Source organism: Rhinatrema bivittatum, chromosome 1 (genome assembly GCF_901001135.1).
Source record: "Rhinatrema bivittatum chromosome 1, aRhiBiv1.1, whole genome shotgun sequence".
NCBI classification, from domain to species: domain Eukaryota; kingdom Metazoa; phylum Chordata; class Amphibia; order Gymnophiona; family Rhinatrematidae; genus Rhinatrema; species Rhinatrema bivittatum.
This window is the reverse complement of record NC_042615.1, coordinates 532,238,884-532,255,204: the sequence shown is the minus strand read 5'-3', so window position 1 is coordinate 532,255,204 and position 16,321 is coordinate 532,238,884. Positions and strand designations below refer to the sequence as shown.

The window sequence follows — 16,321 nt, the reverse complement described above, 5'->3', positions numbered from 1 at the left end:
GTATGGTGAATATGAAAGTAGAGCCTGCAGCTCACTTACTCTTTGTGCTTAAGTGTCAGCCATGAGAATACATTCCAGATGAGAAAGTTAAAAGTCCACTTACTCGAGGGATTCAAAAGGAAGTTTCATGAGTTAAACTAGGAATACATTAAGGTTCAAAGCGCAAGTGGCTTACTGACCAGAGGTCTGGAATGCCACAGTCCTGTCATGAATTTGTACCCCAAAGGATGAAGAGAGATCTGAACTCCTTCCATTTGCTGGTGATACACCACAATGGTGCCATGATGACACTTGACTGTAGAGGATGAAAGGCAGAACAGATATTGAAGATAATCCCTTGGGTCAGGGAGAAGGGATCCACTTGGCTGACCCACCAGAAGTTGAGAACCTCTTCCACATGCAAGTGTACAGCGATGGCAGGTTTGGATGACTGAGTCTATTATTTTCCTGAGTGATGAGTGTCAGATATCCCAAATGGAACTAGAGGCTAAATTGACAGATGGACAAGATACTGATACTACACTTGTTGAGGCTAGGCTGGTGCTAAAGGGATTATCCTTGCTTGTCCCAAAGGACTTTCTGAACTTGGCGATTAGAGGAATCTGTGGGTATACAAAGTAGAACGGCATTCCAGTTTAACAGCTAATCTGTATCTGCTCAGATGCATGGAGAACTTCTCAACCTTCTTGTTCACTTCTGAATCGAACAGATCGATCACTGGCTTTCCCCAGCGACTGAACAAGTCTGCTATTTTTTGTTCAAAGACCACTCGTGCCCTAGAAAGACTCTTCTGAGGCAGTATGTCAATATATTCCAAATTCCTGAAAGATAGGTTGTCAAAGATGGGCACTGTGATGCCCTGACCACAACCAGATAGCACCCTGGAAAAGGATGTAAGAGCCCATACTTCCTTGTTTATGTAGAACATGGCCACTTGATTGTCTACCTTGATTGACTGTATTTCCCCAGAAGAGGTGAGAGCCTTCAAAGCATAACAAATGATTTGCAGCTCCAGGTGGTTGATACACAGGTGGCTCTATTGGAGAGCAAAATCCTTGGGTCCAAATCACAGAAAAAATTGCAGGTATGGAGATGAAACTAATGCTTGAGGCTCACTGGTGCTTCTATCCGAAGTGATAACTACTTAGAACACTATTTTCTACGTAAGAAACTTCATGGAAACCAACTCCAGTGGCTTGTAGGGAGGCTTCACCCATTGTGCTAGGATGACTGTCACAGCCCACTACACTGAGGATGGAGAGAAGTACTGTGCCTGCAGAGACGTACCTTAGGGATGTCAGCTGGGCCAGAGACAATGTCTTCTACCTTAAGCACCACCATTGCCCAAGGGCTGGACCTTTGGGTGCAGGCAGTTGCCAGGACTTGCCAAGCGGAGGCTGGAAATGGGGGGAATGGTGACGGTAAATCAGAGGAGGTAAAGGAAATACACACATTATCGGTAATCACACATGGATCATCCCAGTTTAAAAATTAAGACGAGTCTACATTATTAGCAGGAACTGATGTTCTAACATTCAAAAAATCACGAAGTTGTTCTAGAGCAAAGAATATATAGAAATTACTTTGATACTTGATTATACATTTACATGGATAACAAAGTGTAACCAGCTCCTAAGTTATTAACTTCTGAGCACAAATTCAGGAAAGCTTTCCTTCGCAATTGCATGGGTCTAGCTAGATCAGGATATATTCGAACCTTGTCCCCCATAAAAGCTGTTTCTAAATTCCTAAAATAATTTCTCATGATCAAGCTTAAATCTTGTTCAGTGAAAAAAGAAACAAGTAAAACTGATCTATCAACCAGTTCAATATCAGAACTTTCCAAATATTTGGACAAATTAGTAATATTACCCCTTTCCAATAGCCTATCAGATTGTGGCACTCTTTGCCTACAAGAGAGGAAAACAAGTCTCCTAATCGAAGGAATAGAATCAGAGAAAATTCTTAACACATCAGACATGTATTTTTTGAAAGTAATCAAAGGTAATTCACCAAGAACTTTAGGAAAATTAAGTAACAAGTTCAAATGCTTTAAAGAATTTTCAAGTGCTTCAAGCCTTCTTGATGTATGTGTACAGTCACACATTACTGCTGATTTAGAAGACTGTAGATTTTTCACATCCTCTCCAATGGCTTCTAAAGATAAAGCATGCTCTCTGTTTGGAAGGGGACCGTGTGGGCTCACCATCCTTTTGTCGAGGCATCTGTCACCAATGTTACTTGGTGAGGAAGCAACCAAAGCGTGGGGGGGGGGGGTGCCCTCATCCACATGCCACTAACATTAGGAGTTGAGAGGGTTCATAGGGACCCCAATGGTAGATTTGTTCTACTGGAGTGATCACTCTATGGAGTGAAATTTGTACTGGCGTGCGTATATGGCCCCAATGTTCATCAAAAGGAATTTTATGTGCAGTTGGCAGAAACAGTGGAGGCCTTTTCTTCCCTGTCTCTTATCCTGGAAGGTGGCTGTAATATCCATATAGATCCACAGGTTGATAAGAAACTTGGCAAGTCAGCTGAGGGGAAAGGCGGATTCACTTAAACATGTTACGTCTATGGCTCGTAGATGTTTGGAGAGAACAAAATCCCTCTGGAAAAAGACTATATGGGCTTCTCTCCATGTTCTGGGATGTACAACAATATAGACTTCTTTCTGTGCTCAAGATATCTAATTGCTGTGGTAGGGATGGTAGATATCCTTGCTAGCTTTATTTCAGATCATGACTCTATCCTTTTGCCAATACAATTAGCTCAGAGCCCAAACATGGGTCGATGCTAGCAGATTAATACCTCCCTGCTCTGCCAAAAGTCCTTTTGTGCTATGATAAGGCACGTGATCAAGGAGTTCTTTGAGATCTGGGCGTCATAGTGGATAATATTTTGAAATCCTCAGCTCAGTGTGTGGCAACCATCAAAATAACAATGTCAGGAATTATTAGGAAAGGAATGGAGAATAAAACGGAAAATGTCACAATGCCTCTGTATTGGTGAGGCCGCACCTGAAGTACTGTGTGCAGTTCTGGCCAATGCATCTCAAAAAAAGATATAGTTCATTGGAAAAGGTACAGAGAAGGGCAACCAACATGGTAAACGAGATGGAACGATTCTCAACCTTAGCCAAAAGGCCAAGCTCACAGCTCAGTTTTTACCTTAGATCTCAGCCAAAGAGACACAGAAAAAAACAAGTTGCTTACAATGTCAAGCAACTTTCTAGATAGTCTTCACCCAGTTGTAAGCCTAAAAGATCTTCATATCAAAGTCATTTATCTAATACCATTAATACAGGGGTGGCCAACTCCAGTCCTCGAGATCCACAAAAAGCCAGGTTTTCAGGATATTCACAATTCATATGCATGAGACAGATTTGTATACAATGGAGGTAATGCATGTAAACTTATCTCGTGCATATTCATTGTGGATATCCTGAAAACCTGGCTTTTTTGTGGCTCTCGAGGATTGGAGTTGGCCACCCCTGCACTAATCACTTTTTACAGTTTTCAGTGCACTTATGGTTGCTGAACAGATAGGGGCAGGATAGAATTACAGCGGGAATGCATATTCTTGTTTCTCATGTACTACAAGCCACCCACCTGACCATAGCCTACTGACTGGAAATCCGCAACTTGTCTGGATCATTGGAAAAACATATTGGAAGAGGTTGCATCCATGGAACAATTCACATCTCTTTTGAAAAAGAATAATGAACATTATGATCAGATTTGGAGACCTTATTGGGTTCACTCAGAGTCCTCCTCTCATCAGCCCATGAAGCCAATGATACCTCCCATGCTTCCATCTGGCCACACAGGCTGACGACTCCACTGCTGTTACAGCTGTTGTAGCTGGCAGCATCAAGACAGACTCAGTTTTCAGGGTTGGGGAGCAAGATGTGGTCATCTCTGCATTAAGCCTTTTCAAAGTGGTATAAAATATGATCTGTAAAGAAGTTAAAGTCATATCACCAGCCATTATCTCTATCAGCATCCAAAAGAAATCAAATATTCTCTCATAACTTTGAAAGTGAACCCAGACCCTTAAAGAAGGCTAGGCCAGGGACACAACTTTTTTTTTTTTTTTATGGTTAAATAGTTTTTTATTGAGCATACAAGAAAATACAGAGCCTCCAGGCTGTGTGTACACTGCCACAACCCGGGAACAAATACAGGTAACAGCCAAACTTGAGCTCATTTATAAACAGACACATTATCAATGAGCTTAGGGGTAATGCTACATGCACTGTCATGCGAGAAACCTGATTTGATGCTTGGGTCAGGTCTCCTGTTCCCCAAGCTTGTCAGAGCTGGGGATGCTGCACAAACAGCATTCATAAACCATGGTGGAGTGGGAGTCTCACACAGTGCTCAGAGACACTTTTAAATCTACATGAGCTGAATTCCAAAGGGAAAGGCAATTAGGGGTCTCTGGTTGATGACCATTATTACAATAGCTGGACTAAGTTGAGGGGATACAAATGCAGGTAGTTACGAATGAAGGCTATTTAAGCTGGAAATGCTGTGACAAAAACAAATATCTAAATATATTTATAGAGATTTTTCTTCCATTTGTACGCTAATGAAAATATCACAGGGAGCTAATTGGGGAAGGAGAGAAGTTCAGAAGATGACTGACCTTCTGAAAATGAATTCAGCATCAACTCCTTAAAGGGGTTTTCAATGAAAATTGACTAGACCTAAGAACAAAAAGTGATTCTATTCTTGGTTTGTCTATAAGAAAATTCATGACTCTTAGAGAGAAGAGCACCATAAAATTGTTGTATATAAATAAAATTTATTGTAGACATTTTATTTTTCTTTTCTTTGAAGGTGGGGAAGAGGGAGACCCCCCTTACCCAGCAATATCTACCACTTCCTATGGGTTTCCAGCTTATTTGGATTTTACCCTCATTTTCATTCTCTACTTATCCCTTAAAAGTCAGCCACAACAATTAAAGTCATTTTGTAACCGTATCCTTGGCAAAGAGGCACAGACAATAGTTCCTCTACAATCCAGCACAAGGGCACGCTAACGAGCCAGTAGATCAGGTGTGGACAAACCTTTTTTTTCTTTTTACCCTGAGGCCATTTGTGTGGCTCTTGTCTACATAGGACTCTCAGAAAAAAAATAAAAAATAAAAAAATAAACCATAGAGCTGGGGGAGGGGCAGCAGCCAGCACATCTTTCCTCTTACTACTATTTTTGCTGATATGTTCTCTAGCAGGGGTGGGGGAGAAGAATTCCTCTTTTACCTCTTAAAAAGATGAAAACAAGAGCCACACTGGCTGCTGCACATTTTCTGTTTCTAGAATTGTATTTATTTATTTATTTATTTTAAGGCTGCCTCTTCCCACCTACATATTATATACAACCCCTGGTCATATCATAAGAACAAAAGAAATTGCCACGCTTGGTCAGACTAAAGGTCCATCAAGCCAAGCATCCTGTTTCCAACAGAGGCCAAACCTGGCCACAAGAACCTGGCAATCACTCAAACACTAAGAAGATCCCATGCTACTGATGAAATTAATAGCAGTGGCTATTCCCTACATAAACTTGATTAATAGCAGTTAATGGACTTCTCCTCCAAGAACTTATCCAAACCTTTTTTTAACCCAGCTACACTAACTGCACAACGACATCCTCTGGCAACAAATTCCAGAGCTTTATTGTGCGTTGAGTGAAAAAGAATTTTCTCCAATTAGTCTTAAATGTGCTACTTGCTAACTTCATGGAATGCCCCCTAGGCCTTCTATTATTTGAAAGTGTAAATAACCGATTCACATCTACTCGTTCAAGACCTCTCATGATCTTAAAGACCTCTATCATATCCCCCCTCAGCCGTCTACTTCAAGCTAAACAGACCTAACCTCTTCAGCCTTTCCTCATAGGGGAGCTGTTCCATTCCCCTTATCATTTTGGTCGCCCTTCTCTGTACCGTCTCCATCGCAACTAAATCTTTTTTTGAGACACGGCGACCAAAATTGTACACAGTATTCAAGGTGTGGTCTCACCATGGAGCGATAGAGGCATTATGACATTTTCCGTTTTATTCCCCATTCCCTTCCTAATAATTCCTAACATTGTTTGCTTTTTGTGACAGCTGCAGCACACTGAGCAGACGATTTTAAAGTATTATCCACTATGATGCCTAGATCATTTTCCTGGGTGGTAGCTCCTAATATGGAACCTAACATCGTGTAACTACAGCAAGGGTTATTTTTCTCTATATGCAATACCTTGCACTTGTCCACATTAAATTTCATCTGCCATTTGGATGCCCAATCTTCCAGTATTGCAAGGTCCTCCTGTAATGTATCACAATCCACTTGTGATTTAACTACTGTGAATAATTTTGTATCATCCGCAAATTTGATAACCTCACTTGTCGTATTCCTTCCAGATCATTTATATATATATTGAAAAGCACCGGGTCAAGTACAGATCCCTGAGGCACTCCACTGTTTACCCTTTTCCACTGAGAAAATTGACCATTTAATCCTACTCTCTGTTTCCTGTCTTTTAAGCAGTTTGTAATCCACGAAAGGACATCGCTTCCTTTCCCATGACTTTTTAGTTTTCGTAGAAGCCTCTCATGAGGGACTTTGTCAAACGCCTTCTGAAAATCCAAATACACTACACATCTACCGGTTCACCTTTATCCACATGTTTATTAACCCCTTCAAAAAAATGAAGCAGATTTGTTAGGCAAGACTTCCCTTGGGTAAATCCATGTTGACTGTGTTCCATTAAACCATGTCTTTCTATATGCTCTATGATTTTGATCTTGAGAATAGTTTCCACTAATTTTCCCGGCACTGAAGTCAGGCTCACTGGTCTATACTTACCCGGATTGCCCCTGGAGTCTTTTTTAAATAATGGGGTTACATTGGCCACCCCCCAGTCTTCAGGTACAATGGATGATTTTAATGATAGGTTACAAATTTTAACTAATAGATTGGAAATTTCATTTTTTTAGTTCCTTCAGTACCCTAGGATGCATACCATCTGGTTCAGGTGATTTGCTACTCTTTAGTTTGTCAATCTGGCCTACTACATCTTCCAGGTTTCACAGTAATTTCATTCAGTTCATCCGACTCATCACCCCTGAAAGCCATCTCCGGAACTGGTATCTCCCCAACATCCTCATTACTAAACACGGAAGCAAAGAATCCTTGCTGCTGTGCTGCTGCTACCTCCACTGCTAGTAGGTAAAGATGAAATCTGCAGCTCCAAGCAACAGTCAAAGACGGCATAAAAAAGCTGTCATCTTCCTTCACACTATTGCCCCAAAGCCACACTAAGCCCTTTCCTGCTTGCCTGCCAGTTAGTGCACTGTACTCTGTTTTGGGCTGGGGTGGGGGACGAGGCGATTGAATATGTTGCACCTGTCTCTGCTTCCTCCTCTCCCTGCCATAATGTGCCTGTGCCTCAGTGTCAGACATTGGCTGCAGTGGCACAGGTTCCACTTCACAGGAGAAGCTTGAGGCTCTGCTACCTGAAAGTTTGGAGAGAGAGAGCAGGGACAGCATGCTACCCATCCTCTGCACATAACCACCTTCGCTCTTCCTGCCTGCTGCCTTCTCCTCTTCATGAGCTGCCCCTGCTGAAAGGGCCAGGTGTAGGAGTAGCTGGGGAGGGGAAAAGTGCAAGCACAAACTCAATAAACCAGCTGTCCTGAAGCACGGCCAACTAGGGTAAGTGGCAGTGCCGCAAACCCAGCGTTCATTACCTCCCTCTGTCGCTATTTCAGTCCAATGAAGCTCAGAAAAGTGTGCCAGAGCACAAATTATGCTGCTTGCCCTCTGGTGATGAATGTGGGGGACTGACCAAAGGATCATGTGGGCCGAATGCAGACCGCAGGGCATAATATGTTTTCCTTTGTAGTAGATGTTAAAGAATACATAGCAGCAGAGTTAGGCCACCTGCAGGTCAGGGGTCCCCATGAGCAATGCCCTGCCCCCACCCTCAGGGGCTGGGAACCTCTAGAGAATCACCAGACCATACAGGTGAAAGACTGATCTGAGACTATAATAAAACAAGACTTCTCAACTGCTATCAAAAGTAGTAACTGAACATGGCAAATCAGATCCTTACGCAAGCCTGCTGCCTCACTAAGTAAAGAAATAATGTCTGTATCAAGTCAGAGAGAGCAAGAGGTGTAGCAATATGACAGACAAAAACAAACAAAATTCTGATACAAATCAAAGTTTACTGACTGACAAAAAGTCTGGCAGCTTATTTCCTTACCTAACCCTTGTTCCTTTCTATTTGCCTACTTTTTTTGTCTTTTTAAACTAAAAGCTAAAGATTCATAGACTAGAGTCAATGTGTCTGCATTGAGAATGTAATGCTGTGTATAGCAATTAACTTGTGGAATAAAGTACAAATTTACCTGGAACCTCTCTGTAAAAAAAAAAACTGTTTCAATTTTCCACATTTAAAAATTAATTTCAGTGAAAATTTCCTTTCTGTATGCAAACTAATATCAATCAAGGTTGTAAGCATGTCAGTAAAATTCATTGGGTTTAGCCAATTCTGGTTTTGCTTGCATTAAATTCTAAATAGAAACCGTTTTATTTACCAAGAAATTATTGCTGACGATGGAATGATAAGTTGCAAATTGAAAGCTAAATTGTTTTTAGGTCAAGCGTTTTATAAAGATTGAGACTTCTACAAATTAAATGCAGCACACTTTTGTAAAAACTACTTCCCCCATAGGGGCAGGCAACCACAGCTGGTACAGTAAACTGCTCTTTATTTGTACTCTTCCCACCTTTTTATGCAGGATGCCTGGAGCAACCTTCCTGAGCTGGCATCTCATGCTCTCTCTCTTTCAGGCTGCTTTCATGTCCCACCTAAAAACTCACCATTTTGGATGTTTCTTTTAAAATTTAAATCCTGGTTCTTTCAGATCTTAACCTTCCAGTTTAACCATGCTCACTGTAAGAGAAACAAATTAAGAAGTTCCAAGGAACCATGCCCCTTGTCTAGAGCTTACATTCTCTCATATGTACCTATACAAGGCTACGTACATACAGTAGCACTGTAGAAATCAATAGTAGTACTGCCTAGTACTCAACTATGACACCTTTTATAGTTTTTGCAACAAAACCAGCCAATTAAGGCACAGAAAGTGAAAGCTTCTTACCTATAATACCTGTTCTCCATAGACGGAAGGATGGGGGTCTTCACATGTGCAGTAAGATTATACAAAAGATTCTTGAAGTTTTTTTACATGCTCAGATGAGCATACGCAACACAACCCACATCACTGAGTTGTGCAGGACCATGTCAGCTCTTCTATAGCTATCTATACATGACAGATGTAGAAAGTATTCAAGCAGTTTTTGAGTGGATCAGGGAAGGAGTTCCATTTCAAACCTTAGGATTTCTTTGAGTAATTCTTCCTAGAATCCAGAAAAATATAGGACATATCGACAGATTAAAGGAACACAATGCTACCCTCTTAGCATTCAAGCTGTAAGGCTTGGGAACTGAAGTTGGTGTGATGCAGCATTCCTCGATTCTGAGTGATGAAAGATGGACAATTCCCCTATCTGACTGGATTCCTGGTTGACATCTCTCACATAAGTAGAAACCAAAACTGCCTTGGAAAATAAGGGACTATGAAAGTCGTGATTCCCCTGATTCTGAGTTTTAACTGGGGAACTGAAGGATAGACATATAGAAAATCCTTTCCCCAATTTAGGTAGAAGTCGTCAGGCTAGCTTGCCTTGAATCCCTCTTCTGAAGCAGAAGTTCAGGAGCTTTGTGCTCAGAGGAGATGCAAAACAGATCTACTACGGATGTTATCCACTTGTGAAATATCTGTGTGCCATTGCCCTGTCCAGGAACTATTTGGGAGGTTCCAGGATCTGACTAAATCCTGTCTGCCAGGTATATGGCCCTTAGAATGATTTCCTGAGAAACAGTCCCACATCTGAATAGTTTCCTGACACAGGATGTATGAACCTGATTCTCCCTGTCCTGTACATTTTTGTCTGAGGCACGCAGCTATGTGAGACCTCGACTCCTAATACCTACTCTCAACGTGATCTCGAAAACACTTAAAATTGATCAGACTACCTGTTTGCCACAATCCATCCCCATGTTCACTAGTGACTCCAGAGCACCATGCAGATCCCAAGGAAAATGCTCTGCCAAACTCTTCACATCTTTTAGGGTGTTTCACATGTATTGACTCATAAAGAGCTCATATGAAGCCATGCGAGCACCGAGCATAGCTCCCTGGCAATTCTTCCTCCCAATATTGATAAGATAAGAATCCTTCCCTGGAGCACACAGGAGTGGATTCTAGACCATTTGGCCTTTTTCAGATCACATTTGACAACAAATGACTGATAAGGTGGTTACTACTTCTCAAAAAAAGGGAGCCTACTGGGCGCATCCACTTTCCTATTCACTAGAAGCACAGAGGGGATTCTCCCACACATTTTCATCTGCATCTCCAGAAGATCACACAGATAGGCACTGCCACAATTTCTTTGGTGGTGGGAAAAGGTGGGGGGGTGCAGTTGTAAGATCCATGAACTGGAGGATGTCACGCAGTTGTGCCCTGAACTCTTCCTCCTTTTGTAATTCAAATGGAATGGCATAGGCTGCTCTCTTTACAAAACTGATGAAGATGAGGTCCTGCAAAAGAGATCTTTTCCTTTCCTATGGGAGACAGGGAGGGGTCCAAGGAGCAACCTGTTGACCTCCTCTTGAATAGAGAAATACATTAAGCACACCTACTGGAATAATCAGTCAGAGCAAGAATGGTAATTAAGCGGTGTGGACTGAGCTTGCATCTAGCTAGCAGACAAGGGTTTTAGACCCTGATGGATAAGTTTTCTTTCTTGATGCACTAGAAATTAACAATGGTGCTGTGATACAGATGTCAATGTCCCTTTGAAAACTGGCATCTGACTCAGCCACAAGATGCTCTTAAGAGTCTCCAGCATAGGTCGGACCTCGCGTTGCAAGGCCACAGATGCCGATACCAGTGCCTGCCATATTTCGGTCCAAAGCCTCCTGGACCTTTCTGCTCAATTTCCCTTTAAAATTAAAAAAAAAAGAAAAGAAAAACTTGAAACCAATACTGCAAGTCTGAGGAGAGGACACATCTTCCTGTGTCGCTCAATTAAAAGTAGTGGTTGGCATCTAGACTCCTAAAGTATGAGAATGATACACAACTGAGCTGTCCTCTCTATGGGAATGCTTCAGGAGATCCAAAGTAACAGCCAAAATTTCCAGCTGCCAGCATCATGCACAGACAAAGACTAATGCTTCTTGGCCTTCTCTCAACACACGTCACTGGCGTTCCTCAATGCCAGAACAGAATTAAAACATGCAAAACCTTCACTTTCTTTGGTTGGAAGGAGATGTATAAATGCCCACCTCCCTGGCCCCTATAGGCGTTTGATGTCAAAGGATATAAATGCCCTCTTGAATCTGATGCACTGCCAGCAATTGGTGCAATTCCTGGGTCTCTTGATGCAGAAGCCCATGAATTAAACTTACTCTCCTGCTTCTCCATCATTTTCAATTTTTATATTATTTTTCCTGGGAATTTCAATGTTATAAAAAAAAAAAGTGGAAAAATGATTTTTCTCCTGTTTGTTATAACAAAGTCATTTTTCACAGATTTTTATTTTTTGCTACAGTGAAATTCTCAATTAAAATAAAGACTAAAAACGAAGGTCCCTAACTATCAGCAATCAGTAGGAACAGTATCATCTAGGGCAGGAATTCTCAAGCCAGTCCTCAGGACACACCTAGCCAGTCAGGTTTTCAGGATATCCACAATGAATGAGCTAAATTTATATGCACTGCCTCCATCGTATGCAAATTTCTCTCTAGGGGTCATCTTTCTGTATGTGAAACAACCTGAGAACCGTGGTCCTCCCCCGGGCAAAGTACACATCTATCATGAAGATCCATGATCCAGGGGCACCTATCGAAGCCACTAGGCTTCTTCATCTTCTGGGACATCAGATGAAATACAAGCGAAGCAAAAATCAAACAGCTCAATATTACCAAAACACCACCTTGACCAACACTGCCTAGTGCAATGATGTCCAAGTACCTGGCAGTTGATTAAAAAAACACCAAAAAATCAAAACACAACTTAAAAACAATCGGTAAAATCTACTTAGTTAAAACTAAGACATGGAATGAGAATTGCAAGGTCTGCAAGAAAATACTGATGTTTAAAAAGAAATGCAGAAAAATGACGATTGAGATGGCCTCCATACAACATGGGTCATACTGCACATGCTGAACAGAGTACCGTATTTTTCGCTCCATAAGACGCACTTTTTTTCCCCCAAAGGTGGGGGGAAAATGTATGTGCGTCTTATGGAGCGAATATAAAAAAAAAACCAAACAAAAATCTAACAAACACCCCCCCCCCCCGACTCCCCCAAGACCTGCCGAATTAATTTCCTGCAACCCCCCACCCTCCTGACCCCCCCAAGACCTGCCAAACGTCCCTGGTGGTCCAGCGGGGGTCCAGGAGCGGTCCGGGAACGATCTCCTGGGCGTGAGCCGTCGGCTGCCAGTAAACAAAATGGCGCCGACGGCCCTATGCCCTCACTATGTCACTGAGACCGACCGCTGCTATTGGTCGGTCTCAGTGACATAGTGAGGGCATAGGGCCGTCGGCGCCATTTTGTTTACTGGCAGCCGACGGCCCTATGCCCTCACTATGTCACTGAGACCGACCAATAGCAGCGATCGGTCTCAGTGACATAGTGAGGGCATAGGGCCGTCGGCTGCCAGTAAACAAAATGGCGCCGACGGCCCTATGCCCTCACTATGTCACTGAGACCGACCAATAGCAGCGGTCGGTCTCAGTGACATAGTGAGGGCATAGGGCCGTCGGCGCCATTTTGTTTACTGGCAGCCGACGGCTCACGCCCAGGAGATCGTTCCCGGACCGCTCCTGGACCCCCGCTGGACCACCAGGGACGTTTGGCAGGTCTTGGGGGGTTGCAGGAAATTAATTCGGCAGGTCTTGGGGGGGGTCAGGAGGGTGGGGGGTTGCAGGAAATTAATTCGGCAGGTCTTGGGGGGGTCAGGGGGGTGGAGGTTGTTAATTTAAAGGGATGGGGGGGGGGGTTTTGGGGGTTCCCACAGAAAGAAAAATTTTCTGATCTGGGGAGTGGACCGAAATGGCCCTCCCCAGACCCGAAAACAAAATGGGGAGAAAAAAAAAAAAACTATGCACTCCCCTAATTTGCTCCATAAGACGCCCAGACGCAGAGCCGGTTTAGCACAATTTTTTTTTTTTTTAATTTTCCCCCTCTGAATCCTAGGTGCGTCTTATGGTCAGGTGCGTCTTATGGAGCGAAAAATACGGTATGTTAAAGGCTTACAGAAGCATCTGCACCAGGCTCCATCAAAAGATGTCACCCAAATGCGAGGACTACACATCATGCTTGCCCTCTGAAAATACATACAGGTCCTACGAAGCTAAATAGAAAACAGATTTAGACATACTGGGTTCTATATTAACAGCAAATATGGCATAGTCAGTCACTTATCTGGCTAAATTAAGTAGTTATCCAGCTATAATGTAGCCGGATGAAAAAAAAAAAAAAAAAGATGTTCCAGAGGCATTCTGGGGAGGGGCCGAGACATCCAGCTAACCTAGCCAAATATCGGGTACATCCAGCTAGGCTAGCCGGATAACTTTAGACTTACTGTAGAGCAGGTCTAAAGTTATCTGGCTGTGCGTGGCCGGATAACTTGCTACTTATCCAGATATCTTTAAAAGATAACCGACAGCACTACTTACCCTGTCAGTACTTTAAAAAAACAAAAGGGCCTGCAACTTCTAATCTTATCTATGAATTGCCCTGTCTTTCCCAGCATTCCTCAAACCCCAAACATTACTGGGCCGTCTCAACCCCAATCCCCACACCCTTTTCCCATTTTCATTTAAGGATTTTTAATCACGCCCCCCCCCCCCCGGACTTTGAAACTTACACCTCTCCCATAGACTCAAATGAATTGATAGCTTCCCCCCACTCTGGTGGCAAAAAAAATATCTCTGCCAAGTCGCTCACCTGCTCCCAGAGGCTCCAGCGCTGTATCTGACAGGCAGCCCAAACTATGCTTAGTTTATGCTTCTAGCACTCAAACAATTCCAATTCATTTGAGACTGGGATGGGAGGGGGATTCAAAGTCCAGGGAATTTGCGATTGAAAATAGTGAAATTAAAAACGAGGAAAGGGTGTGGGGGAAGACAGTAATGTTTGGGGTTTAAGGAACAATGGGTAAGACTGGACAATTTACAGATGAAGTTTTTTCTTTTTTTTTTTACTGATACTGACAGTGCTGCTTACCCAGATATCTTTAAAGATATCCGAATAACTTTAAACAAGGATATTCAGTAGGATGTTTTTCCCACTCAATATACGGGACAAGTTATCCGCCTAACTTTAGCCAGATAGCTTGTCCACTAAACAGCCTACTGAATATTGGCCTCACTCTAATTAAAATGGGCTTTTCTAAATTATGCTATTAATCTTAAGGAAAGCAGAGTTGTTTACCTGTAATGGATGTTTTCCCCGATGACAGCAGGATGGTGGTAGTCACACATCATTGGATGAAGCCCAGCACAGAACTTTGATCTTTCAGCATGCCCTACTGAGCATGTGCAGCTGTAATCATCACCCTGCCCCCTTGGCAGCGTCCCTCAGTCCATGATATAACTAATACATGGAGAAACCATCTCCTAGGGGAGGCGGGTGGATTTCGTGAGGACTAACATCCTGCTGTCCTCAAACACCTGTTACAGGTAAGCAACTCTACTTTCTCAGAGGACAAGCAGGAAACCGCACAGTGCAGAAGCACTACCCATCTCCCTTTTACCTGTGAGGCAGCCGACCCCACAAGAGGTCCAGGCTAGAGAAGAGTTGGGTTCTGAAAAAAAACAAAAAAACCACAGAAATGGCAGACAAAACCTTCATGCATAGCATAGCATAGCATAGCATAGCAGAGTGATGGGAGCACCAACAAGAAAAATACTTCGCATCACTGAAAAAACATTACTAGCAGGGTTTCGGATCAGTAACCCTGACAACAGTAGATCTAGAACCTCCTGGTTCAGGAAAAAGCCTAGAGATGTAACAAGAGAAAGACTCTTGGACGAAGACTATTCAGTTTCCTTCGGCGTTAGATGACAACCGAAAACCCAATGGGGCCCAAGAACTCCCTAGAAAGAAACTGTGGTCCACTGACATCTGAAGGACAAAATGTCTCTGCAGAAGAGTGCCCACATGTGACTGATAGGCACAATGGGCAGAAAGGCCAAATCTACGCTTGAAGAATAATCAGCAAAACAGCAGGCCCTGAGTCAGACCCTACTTGCCAAAGCACCAGACCTAGCTAACCATGCAGGGCAGCGTTAAGAGTTTCAAAGGAAGAATGATAACCCCCTGAATAAGATCGCAAGCCCAACTCCCAAGCAGGGAGCGAAGTTAAGTCTGAAGCTCACCCACACTGTACCCTGTCAATCAGGATCAATCAGGTGAGCAGGAAGGCAATTTGAGCAACCTAGTGAAATGGGAAAAGCTAAGGGCAGTAATGGCTAGAGCCTGGCAAAAATATAGGGAATCAGACAAGAAACAAGACTATCAACCCAAAGTAATAATAAAGTTCATCCAGTGTAAATACACAAAAAAGATTTTTTTGTCAAGACTTCACACAAGGGCATACAATTCCATGCTAGTTAGCACAAATAATAAGTATACCAGTGGTATAATCATAGGTCTTATTTTAGCATTCTTTTCTTCAAACTATATGCGTGATAACTAGAAAAGTGCAACAACGTATTTTTTGTACAATGTAGGGACAAAGTGATCCTGAGTCCGGACTCAAGATCACTTTGTCACTACAATGTACAAAAAATACGTTATTGCACTTTTCTAGTTATCACGCATATAGTTTGAAGAAAAGCCTTCCCGTCGTTTATGCTCTAACAAGGAAGAATTTTCCACACAGGCACAATCTCTTGCATCCAGATTGTTACATCGCGAGTATCCTCCATCTGTTATCAAGAAAGCTCTGAAGAGGGCATCTAATGCCCAGCACGAGTGGCTCCTTTTGGATACATCAGTACATCAGCAAGATCAGCCTCTAGTATGCACAATTCGATATTCTACTAAATCCACGGCCATTTCTTCGACCATCCGGAAATACTGGCATGTTTTGAAAACACATGGGCTTTTTTCTAAACCTCCTTTAATTGCATACAGTAGGTGTCAGAACCTGTGAGACTTGCTTACCCATTCCT

The 16,321-nt window shown here is 42.7% G+C and overlaps 1 protein-coding gene across 7 annotated transcripts in view; it reads right to left on the bottom strand.

Annotated features, from left to right (window-relative positions):
- Positions 1–16,321, bottom strand: part of JAK2 (Janus kinase 2) — a 419,848-nt gene that overhangs the window by 389,577 nt on the left and 13,950 nt on the right. For 2 of the 7 annotated variants that reach the window (XM_029613628.1, XM_029613645.1), the window contains exon 1: positions 3,612–3,941. The exons of 4 other annotated variants lie outside the window; for them this stretch is intronic. In XM_029613628.1, coding sequence (XP_029469488.1) covers positions 3,612–3,729 — 118 coding nt within the window. In that variant the 5' untranslated portion in view covers positions 3,730–3,941. Of the gene's footprint in view, positions 1–3,611; positions 3,943–16,321 lie in introns of those variants that run through there. One more of the 7 variants, XR_003858317.1, reaches the window with a different exon arrangement.